This window comes from Triticum dicoccoides, chromosome 4B (assembly GCF_002162155.2).
Source record: "Triticum dicoccoides isolate Atlit2015 ecotype Zavitan chromosome 4B, WEW_v2.0, whole genome shotgun sequence".
Classification (NCBI taxonomy): Eukaryota; Viridiplantae; Streptophyta; class Magnoliopsida; order Poales; family Poaceae; genus Triticum; species Triticum dicoccoides.
In genome coordinates this window covers 656,979,087-656,990,664 of record NC_041387.1, presented here as the reverse complement: position 1 = coordinate 656,990,664, position 11,578 = coordinate 656,979,087, and the positions used below count along the sequence as shown (strand labels likewise).

The 11,578-nt window shown below is 40.7% G+C and overlaps 1 protein-coding gene and 1 pseudogene across 1 annotated transcript; both read right to left on the bottom strand.

Moving 5' to 3' along the window:
• Window positions 1-294: 294 nt before the first annotated feature.
• On the bottom strand, window positions 295-1,456 carry LOC119294209 (probable RNA-binding protein EIF1AD). The gene is made up of 4 exons (XM_037572446.1): window positions 1,340-1,456; window positions 1,167-1,242; window positions 998-1,058; window positions 295-538 (listed from the first exon to the last, which is right to left on the bottom strand). The coding sequence occupies exons 1-4, from the start codon at window positions 1,454-1,456 to the stop codon at window positions 295-297; spliced, it is 498 nt and encodes a 165-aa protein (XP_037428343.1).
• Window positions 1,457-4,396: 2,940 nt separating this feature from the next.
• LOC119292997 lies at window positions 4,397-7,966 on the bottom strand (annotated as a pseudogene).
• Between the last annotated feature and the right edge of the window lie 3,612 nt (window positions 7,967-11,578).

Here is an 11,578-nt window from a genome sequence, read left to right as displayed (position 1 = left end):
AATTGTACCTACTATAACATGCAAAAATAACAAGCAGCATATGGAACAAAATCTTGTTTTCTTCATATTACAGCACAGGTGACGACGACAAGCTTCGTCATGCCCTGCAGCCACTTAATGTTGTACTACAAACTCACTCAGACTTTATCTTTGACAGATTGGGTAACAAGTCTATCATGTCCTGCCCAAATTCGACAAGCATAAATACATCAGGTGTGGTGTACAGGTGGATGGTAACCATATATAGGATGACATACATCGTCCACGGCTCCTATTCCCAAGTCGTCTACCAGCTTAAGAATCAGAATCACTCTCTGTGTCGGAATGCACGGCAAACGGTCTATTCCTGTTTGTGTTCGCCTCGAGTGGTGGCATATCATCATCGTCGTCTTCTTCTTTGGAGTTGTGCTCTTCCCCAGCCTGCGATGTCGTTCCCTCTTGCCCTGTCGCCCACCCATTGGGAGTCGACTTGAAGATAGCCGGACTGGCATAACAAAGATCGAGTGAATCAGTAACAACCCTGGTTCCATCAAGTAAACTACCCGATGCAGGGCTCGTGCGAAAGCATAAACAACAAACTGGTACATTATTATTAGAAAGGCCTCCTAGCTAGGAAAACTTTTAGTTTCTTCAATCCTACTGTGGTATTTTGCCATGATTTATACTACATCAACATTTGATTATAGTATCAGTTCTCGGTGTCATTTTTCATGATCAAGCAAAACCTGAATCAAACCATTTAGGCTATTGAAATGCATTCGTACCGTGCATATCACATGGAATGTGAATTCAATCTAATGTTTAAGAAGGAAAAAAACAAACTAGGCTTTGAAACCTGCATATGCACAGTATACTATTGAAAGAAACAGCTGAATGAACTGACAGTCAACCACAAGCATATGAACCACGCCATGTATATGCACATACTCCCTGCTCGGTCCCATATTAGAGGAGGCAGTATAGTATGCACGTGCACGTACCATGTATATGCACATACTTCCTACTTCCAGATTCGAGAGCCTCGTCCCTCCCACTAGCATCCACAACCACGAAATTCCCTGCACATTCACTCATTCATTCACAGTTCTTGATCAGAGCTACTGTAGTTTTTTTTAGCGTGGCCAAGTATAAAAGCCAAGCCATTTGGTACTAAATAAATTACTGACCGTTCTTGATCCAGAAGCTCGTCTGGAACTTGGCGGGGAAGAGGGCGAGAGACTTGACGCCCTCGCCGTCCGTCACCTAGCACCAGCACGGCGGCAGCAGGAAGGAGTGAGGAAGAAGCAAGAAGCAATTTTGAAGAAAAGAGAGGGAAGGAAGGAAGAAGGTAAGAAGGTACCTCGATGAGGTTGGAGCCGCGCAGCGTGACGACCTGCATGATGCTCTCACCCTCCGCCAGCGTCACCGCGGTGCCCTCCTCGCACGCGCGCCGCAGGTTCTTCCTACCGCCTTTCATCCGACGGCGCCGCAGCCCACCGACAGAGGGAAGGTTCGGGTGCTGGACTCAACAGGTGTAGCGGCGGCGGCGGCGGCGGCGAGGCCGAGCAAGCTCTTCTCTTGTTGCGGCGGCGGTCCGCTGCTCGGGTGGGGGAACTAGCTTTTTTTTTGAGAATCAGGTGGGAGAACTAGCTATAGGTAGGACTGCAGCACATAACACGCCCAGCCCACTATGTTTGTGGGAGTGGGCCTTCCAACCATGGGGCTTCAGCAAATCAATGGCCCCTCTAAACATTATAACACTACTTTGGTTTTTAGGTTCACCGGGGCAAAACATAAACAAAACAAATGCTACCACGTGACATATGTGGTAAGAAATCTAAATAATTCAAAAAATGCTAATTTCGTCAATTTAAATAATAATGGAAACTAGATTTTGTGACACCAACAAAAAAAACCCGGGAATTGGGTTAATTTTATTTCATGCTCGGTCTCTATGCCCGCCCCTTGGCGTAGAATGAGCTTAAGGTCCTTTTTAAAATGTTTACAAGTTCTACAAATAATAATTTTAATTCATACAATTTAATATTCTTAAGGTCCTTTCCGAAATGTTTACGGTGTAACAAAATCCAGCTCAAAACAGCGCATGTCCACGGTGTAACCGACAAAATTCGGATAGAGTGGTGGGAGCTAGACGGGCGGGACCACTAAATTCATGAATCCATGCAGAGACAATAGAGCAATTAAATTTGAGGCAGAGCTATGTGTTAAGACGAGGGGGAAAATGCCCCCACCCCCACCATTGAACGAATTTAAGAAAAATGAGGGCTTAGCCGTTTGACGGCCACAAGCACTACATTACACAACATGGACACGCTATAATACACAAATCTCATAACTCCTCGTGAGTGGCAACAGAACGAGTGGCTCAGAGTAGCTGGTGTAACATAATAAAGAGTGTGCACAACATAGTCACAGTGCCGACGTAAGCTGCAAACGAGTGGCTCGGAGTAGCTGGTGTAACATAATAAAGAGTGTGCACAACATAGTCACAGTGCCGACGTAAGCTGCAAAGCAGGTGAATGTCAACTGGAGGGGAGAGAAACTTCGCTGGGCATTGTGGTTCTTGTGGGTATGGACTGCAAGCCAGCCGAAAAGGGCGACGGAGCATTCTTGGTTCATGAGCAAAAGCGCCTCGCGCCCTGCAGCTTGCACGTGAGATCCATGAACGTAATGTGGAGTCACTGCCCCATCATGGTGATTGCACGGGCGGAGAATAATTAAGGTGACTACCAAGCTCGTCAACCATGGTGATCCCAAGTTTTTCTTCTTGTTTGCTCTACATCTTTGTTTAGTTTGTTGATTCGTTGAATGCTGTAACATGATGATCAGGTTACCATATAGCCCGGGTGTGCTGCCACGCCGTACAAAACAAAAGAGGGCATGACATCATGTTGATGCATTGTTGGATGGAACTCGGGGGGCAAAGTGTGTGGACGAACAACACTTGGCGCCCACAACTTTTTGAACATCCGGTTCTTTTTTCACATGTAATATTTATATTTGAACTATTGTTGTACTAGAATATTTGCATGCCATTTGTGGATTAATTTTCTATTTTATATAATTATTTACATGCCATTTATGGATTAATTATGCTATTTTATATAATTATTTGCATGCCATTTATGAATTAATTGTTCTATTTATATAATTATTTACATGCTATTTATGGATTAATGATGCTATTTTATATAATTATTTGCATGCCATTTATTCTATTTTATGTAATTATTTGCACACTATTTATGAATAATTTGTTCTATTTTATTTAAATATTTGAACGGTACTGATGAATTAATTGTTCTATTTTATTTGTTCTATTTTATTTAAATATTTGCACGGTACTGATGAATTATTTGTTCTATTTTATTTAAATATTTACATGTTATTTACGAATGAATTATACTATCTATACTGCATGTTATTATTATTATTTTGAGATTTATCTATACTGCATGTTATGGGTGCAACTTGAGGCATCCTTTGTAAACTTGGGCTAAACGGGCTTGTAGCCACAGGGAACCTCATCGTCTTCAGCGCCGGTAGCGGGCTGCGGTCCAGAAACTAGGTGTTTCCCTCGCCTCGTTCGGTGAGGCACGTTTGCACGCCAGCTGCTGCTGCTCTGCTTGTCTCAAAAAAAACTGTTGCTGCTCTGCTAGTCTTACGAGAAAACCGATTTACTAGCATTACCGGTATTCAAAAATCTGAAAACAAAATTGAAATATAAATTGTTCGCAAGTTACTAAAATATTGTTGAATTTGAAAAAGTTTATGAATTTTTTTATTTTCAAAACTATCCTCTAATTCTAAAGCATTAAAAATTTTGGAAAATGAATTTGCAAAAACTTCATGAGTTTGAGAAAAAAATTGTGAATTTTATAAAGTAAGTTGACACATATAAAAATGTTGAAGGATTTAACAAATGATCATGAACTTCAAAAAGTTTGGAAATCTGATATTATATTCGGAATTTGAAAAAGAATCATGAGTTTTAAAATATGTTGATGGTTTTTCTACAAAAAATATTCATGGATTTAAAACAAAAATGGAAAAAAGAAAAAAAAGGTAGACGATGAGATGGACTCTCAAGTTGAGATGCATTGCAAGGTGACATTTTTTTATTATTATTTTTTGAAAGAAAAGGTAGACCATGATCTACCTCATGCATTCAAAACGGGACAAAGCCTGAATGACAAAAGTCAAATTACACCTACCTAAATGCTGCATCAAAGCAGCCGGCCTAAATGGTTTTGTTTTACAGAGCATCAAGGTAGGTAGGTCTCTATGCTCAGGGGTGGCTCGGCTCAGCTCAAAGTTGAGCCTCCAATCCATCTTCTTCTTACTCTACCAAGGTAAAACTACACCTACAAATACAGTACAGCAACGAAACCCCTCCCTACTCCTACAAACAAACAAAGTTACAGAAAAGTCAGTCACTACTCATCTCAGCTCATCTCATCTTATCTCATCTCATCTCATCTCATCTACAACAACAGAGACACACACCTAAACGCTCGCAGCCCCAGCCTACCTCACCTAACCCACCCCTTGGTCTTGTTGCTGCTCGCCACCGCCGCCTGCTGCTGCTGCTGCCTCGTCACCCTGGAACCACAGAGACTCTGTGTCAGCTACCCGGTTCGGTGGTTTTGGAATTTACACCAGGATGGATGATCAAAGAAACCAAATACGTGCACATGCAGCACCGCTAGAAAATAACCAACCTTTGATTCTGCAGCTGATCTTTGTTGTTCCTGCTCCTTCAGTTTGACCTCCAGCTCCTCAATCTGAAACAAGAAAAGGCACATAACCAAATCAATCCAAGTCTCTTGTTGTTAATAATTCCCATTGATTGATGATTGTTATCCAGGTAAAAGATTCAGTTGAGTTCTGTACCGTTTGCTTAAGAGCTGCGACCTCAGAGTCTGACTGCTGCTGCTGACCAAGCTTACGCTCCAACTCCTCTATCTGCATGGGTAATATTATATTATCTGCCTTTCCTTAAACAATTACTACTCCCTCCGTTCCTACATATAAGTCTTTTTAGATATTACACTATAAACTAGATACGGATGTATATAGACATATTTTAGAGTGTAGATTCACTCATTTTGCTCTGTATGTAGTCCATAGTGGGAATGTCTAAAAAGACTTGTATTTAGGAACGGAGGGATTAGCTGTTAACGACATTAATTAACCACTTCCGATTCCTACGTTACCTTGTGTTGTAGCGCACTACATGCTTCTTCCTTCTCCTTCAGTTTTCCAGAAAGCTGATTCTGCTGCTTTTCCAACGTAATCTGAGAATGCATCTTAGAGTCTAGTTGGCTTTCAAGATCCTTCACGTTCAATCAAGTTATTACACAAAGTCTGTCAGCCACAATTTACAAGTGAAGAAAAAGCAGTCTAGAAGAATCAACACAAGATTCAGCCACAAGATATTTGAAACTGAAATATTAGCCTCCTCCTCAATTGCAAAGACATACCTTGTCTTGCAAGTTTTTGTAAAGCTGCTCTTTCCCTTGGCTTTATTCTCTAAATTTTGACACTTCTCTTCCAGCTTTCTCAAAGATTCCTCCTTCAGCTTGGCTTCCTGCTTAGACCTTTCAAGCTGTCACACGTTCACCCACCAGAAATACCCATCAGTTCAGCTTCAAGCATTCACAGAACTAACAAGCTTCAGGAATATCAACACTCACCATCTGTTTGACCTTTTGAAGCTCGGCTGTGTCGACCTGCTTCTTTGCTGGGCCCAGTTCTATACCACGGACATGGCTAGCAAAGTTCAATGAACTCAAGGTTTCTGATGCGTTGTTGTCGGATGGGCTAATTTGCACAAACATTACGACTTTCCAATCGCCTCCTGTTACCGCAATTGTGGAGAAGAACAGAAAAGAACAAATGAATCGCGTGGCCAAGTGAGAGAATGCAGAGGAACAGGAATGGTGAATATTTGGTATATTGTTCATATGGTATTTGTTCCAGAGCAACAAACAGATCACTTTACCTAAAGAGTCTTGGAGCAAGTGCGTCAATTTGGAATTCCTGCGCACAAGAGAAGTATCAAGACAGTAAGAAAACAGGAGCAGAAAACAGGAGCTGATAGGTGCAAACCCGTTACTGACTCAGAGTGCAAACCTGTAAGGAATGTGGCTGCTTCTGGAAGCAAGAGCATAAATGACATCGCCTAAAGTAGAAAGCGACCTGTTGATATTTTGTGCTTCCTTGAGCCGACCACCTTGCGCGTCTGTCTTGGCTAACCGCTCGCTTCCAGCAAGATCTACTAACCAGAGCTTACTTGTTGTACAGCCCCCATTTATCAGGTTCTTTGCTCTAACCATGATACAAAGCATGCTGAAAACAAATTATAAAGGTCAAACCATTTTTACCACAAGCAGGAAGGTACTCCACGGAGAAATGAAAAATAATGTTAATTATGACCAACCAGTGTGAGCGACTGCTGTGTTCATTCACATTGTTTGACCCTGTAGCCCTCGAATTGCTTCTAGTTTGTAAGACATCCCAAACTTCATTTATGTCCTCAACTTTGGCCTCAACTATGCCGGGCACATGATGGGATCCTTCACCTGCTTGTTTGATCTCCAACCTACATATGCAAATATATACAGGTTACCACAACATGGTACTATTGTGAACAAAAAATGAAGGATGCCGAAGGAAAGTGGTTGTACTTAGATGAAGTATTGTGAAACAAAATGAAGGGTACTAAAGGAAAGTGATTTACTTCTGACATGAAGGGGATGTTGCAAGGAGGTCTCTGATTTGTTCATTGTACACCTCAAGCACACTAACTGATATGTTGTACGTGACAGTGTCTATTCTCTCCTCGGCAATCTTGAACAACTCCTCCAGAGTTCTATAGTTTACTCCTCTGTTCCTTTCAGTCCCTTCCATGGTGAAGGTCTTCCCAGTTCCTGTTTGTCCGTATGCAAAGATGCACACATTGTATCCATCTAGCACTGACGTGACTAGTGGAGATGCATCGGCGTAAACCTCAGCTGTTCATGGATACAACTTGTATATTAGACAAACAAAGAAAATTTTATGATTGTAAACTCCAACATTACTTCGAAGTGTAAACTAGAATTAGCAACATTCGCATTGTAAGAACAGTTGTGAAAGACAACAAAAAGCTAGTACAGGCTCCATAGTACCAAGAGATACCTTGGTCATCCTTTGGGGTGTAGACTCGGTCAAACTTGAATGTCTTTTTTGCTGTTCCTCCATTCATAATCCCAATGTCTCCATCATTTGCTCCATCAAAATCTAAGGCTAGTGATTCATTTGAGATTAAAGGTCGTATTCGGCAGAAAACACGAATATTTCCTTTAAGATCCTGCACCACACAAATATTAAAAATAGATATACTCTATGGGATCACAAGGGTTGAAGAGAGTAAGTCATTACAAGTACAGTGTTATGTAGCTTTTTGCGCAACTTCTCTCCATCCACAATTTTTTTCTCAGCTTCCGTTAGACGTGGTTGTAGGTCCTCCGAAAATCTCTTTTGGTTCTCACTCATTGCATGCATTGCCTGCATTGTTGTCAAATAACCAACATTAGTTTTAACTAACAAAATTAAAGTATGTTATTATTGATAGGAAATATTTTCAAGGTCAGGTAAATGTAAGCGGAATCTTGAAAGATGTTTTGCTAACTATTTTGTTGACAACGAAGAACATGTCTCTACATTACCACTCTTATTTTACTTGCAGTTATAGTGCTATTTTACAGCACATACTCCGTGAAGATTCTGATACTTGCTCCTTTGATGTTTATGAAAGGTTGTCTGATTTTCAAAAAGAGATATTCAAGTAAGAGTTGCTTCCAGAGGACCTTTACGTGGTCCACACCCACGTCCTCTTCCAGTTCCAGTGGAACTCCATCTCGGAGATGGCCTGATCTGGTGTAGTGGTTGATGGGGAGCTACTATGTTCTGCTCTGTTCATACCTGCAGCAATGCTTCCACGTCCTGTCTGCAGTTACAGGTGCGTCGATCTCCATTCTCTCATTTGTTTTCTTCATGTTCTTGCCCGTGTGTGTGGCGTGTGTTGCTCTTGCATTCCAGAATTTTTGGTAAGCTATGCCATTCTTTCCCATTACTCAGATCTTCCTTGCCTTGTCCTTTGACACAGCCATCATTCATTCGGTGTTTTGACTTCTAAGTTGTGTTGTGAGATTAATTTGGTGCAGATTACAATTTCAATGGAGGATGAATGGTTTTTCATCTTTAGAATATTTTTGTTCTGACACAAATATATGACGTGGGTCGAATGGTAGATTGATTAAAACCTTTGTAAACAGTATACATTGAGAATAGCTATATCAATTATTTTTTTCCTGTGAGTTGAAATAAAATCCTTGTAGTTATGAGCCTGGAAACGGCTTGCTCGTTTTTATTAATTTAGATTTTCAAGTTCTCAGATAAAATGTTCGGAAACATGTTCGTGTTATCTCAAAAGCTAAGAAGTTGTGAGTGATGCCTACATGTATGAAGAAATAGGTGGATCATTTTTCCCTCTAACAAACAGGGTCATGTCAGATATTGAGATGGTCCTTGGTCAAGATATATAAACCACTAGAAGATATTGAAACTAATGTTTGAGTTGTCCCTCTTAACAAATAGGGTAATGTCAGACTATAAAATTCTGAAACCAATATTTCACCTAGCCATGCCTTTGGTAGACAGCAATACATGTACGTAGGAAACCTCACTTGTCTTGAGATGTATTGAATCTTATAGTAATGTAGGTAGCCAAAGCCAACTCGAATCACTGGTTTGATTGATGGATTAGCAAGACACGCATATGTGAAAGCTGATTGGATAGCCACTGGAAGGTAATTAAGGTGCCTTACATTCATATTTCTTCAACTCACGGTGGTTACAAGCTATGTTTATATTTCTTCAACTCATTTGTGATTACAAGCAAGGAGCCACATGCATTTGTATACGCCTATATGCCTATATAACCAAGCAAGGAGCTACAGTGTGCTTTCGTAGTCTTCCTTATTAGCTCTGTTTATTTCTCATGGAGTGGCTGACGTATATAGTGTTGTAAGATACAAACTACCGGGCAAGCTAGCATATTGCCATCTGCCAGTATTTCCCTTCATCTTAGAAAACTGGAAATGCTGAAGAACTGTCATGCAAGCATATTGGCATCAGAGTTCAGGTGAGACTTCAGTTTACATCATCAAAGTGCTATTGCTCCTAAGATAGTTAAGTAGATTACTTGAAATTGGAAGAAATTGCTTTATGGAAACTCTACGTGTGATATACTTATTAATAAACAGGTACATAAGTTCATTCACCAATTCGCCATCAATTTGTTATGGTTGTCTTAAGTCATGGGCTACTAATGATATATAAATCTAGAGGTTGAACTCCTATTATACGCTGACTGCTGTCGATTTTCAAGAGAATAACAAGGCATGCTACCTGCTCTTTATTCCGTGCATAACTACATATGAAGTTGTACCTTATCATCTACAGTTTAAAAAAAATCATCCTTTTTTTTCATTTCTCATCACACTGATTTATACACTGTAATTATGTTGCAACTGATTGCGCCAAAGCGAGCCACTGAATTGGGCCAATGGATAGAAACACATATTGATGTATCTGGGCTCGGCTGGGAGGTGAACAACATGCACAAGCAGTAATTGACCCAGGTTGGTACTCGCTGGGCTGAAAAGCCATGACACCCTTGTTCTGTATAATTTTGCAATGTGATTATCCATGCATATTATTGTTGCTTCATACTTCAGGCATTTACATGTGCATAATAACTGTCCCTTCTGGCTATGATGTAAAGAGTACAAATTATTTCTACCTTTACACCTATGCAGTGTTGGTCCTAGATATGAGCCTTGATGTTTTATATCTCAAAGAAACCAAGTACTCTATTCCTGTTCGATTTCAAATCGTGCTTTATATTGTAAATAGTGTAAAAGGGTGAAAGTTTGTTCAATTAAGGGGACAAGCGCCGCCGCGAGCTGGGGACCGTTCATCATCGTCAGCGACCTCTTCTAAGGTCCCCCCTCTCTCTCTTATTCCATTAGTGCCAGAGGCGGAGCCAGCTCCCGGGCTCGTCCGGCAACTCTTCACTGCAGATTAGTTTGATTACTTGCTTAGTAGTGATTTTTGCTGGGGCAAGCTAGCTGACATCGCTATGCATGAGCTTTGCCCAGGCTCCTCGCGCTGTCTCTGATTAGTGCACTCAGATGCAGGCAACAAAATTGAAATTGGTATTTGTATACTGGTAGAGCTAACCATAATGTACCTTCTGCTGTTGTATTTGATATAATTGGTTGTCCAGTCATCGGTATAAATATGGAGACTTGCAGCGAGTTAAGTACTTATGTGCATCTCGATAAGACTATAATCTGCTAAGCTTTGTGGTTTCAACATAGGAACTACTTCTATTTTGAGTCGGCACTACATTTCTGAATAAATATGGAGACTTGCAGCGAGTATTGTACTTCTATTTTGAGTATACACTGTGGAATTTGGCAGAATTGTGCGTTGTGCGATGGGATCGATTGGCAACAGGATACCCGAAGTTGGTATGTGGTTCAGAAATTCGGATGAGGCTTGGGAGTTCTGGGTGCAATATGGAGGTCACATAGGCTTTGATGTGAGGAAAAGAAATACCATCATAAGCAGAATTGATGGAACAATCACTTCATGTAGGTTTGTTTGTTCCAATGAAGGCATTCGAAGGAAAAGTCAAATAGATCACGAGCCGAAGCGCATTAGAGCTGAAACAAGAACCAATTGTAAAGTTTGGATGATTGTTTCATTTGATTGAGTGACCAAATTTTTTGAAGTCTCCGAAGTTGATTTGGAACACAATCACCTCCTTCAATTGCCACAAACCTGTCACTTGTTGCCATCACAAAGGAAGATTTCAGATGTGCAAGCTTTGGAGATAGAAATAGTCGATGATTCTGGAATTATGCCAAAAGCTTCACATGAGGTTGCATGTCGTCGAGCTGGTGGGAAGTTCAATGTTGGTTACACTTTGACTGACCAAAAGAATCATTTGCGAACCAAGCAGCAGCGGGAGATGGCTTATGGACAGGCCGGTAGTATGTTGAAGTTCTTTCGTGACAAGATAGGTGAGAATCCATCTTCCAATATCATTTGCAGTTGGATTGTGAGGAGCATATAGCCAACATATTCTGGGTTGATGCTAAAATGCTACTTGACTATGCACACTTTGGTGATGTTGTCACTTTTGACACTACATTTGGCACGAACAAAGAGTATAGGCTATTTGGTATTTTTCTTGGGCTCAATCAGTTTAGAGAAACAACCATTTTTGATGCTGCATTGATGTTTGATGAAACATGCGACTCATTTATATGGCTCTTTGAGACATTTCTAGCCGCACACAATGGAAGGCAGCCTAGAACTATCTATACCGATCAAGATGCAGCAATGGGAGGAGCCATAGAGAAGGTCTTCACAGAATCATATCATGGACTGTGTACATTTCATATCATGCAAAATGATGTCAAACATTTAACTCAAGTCTGTTTTTACCTTTGCCAGATCG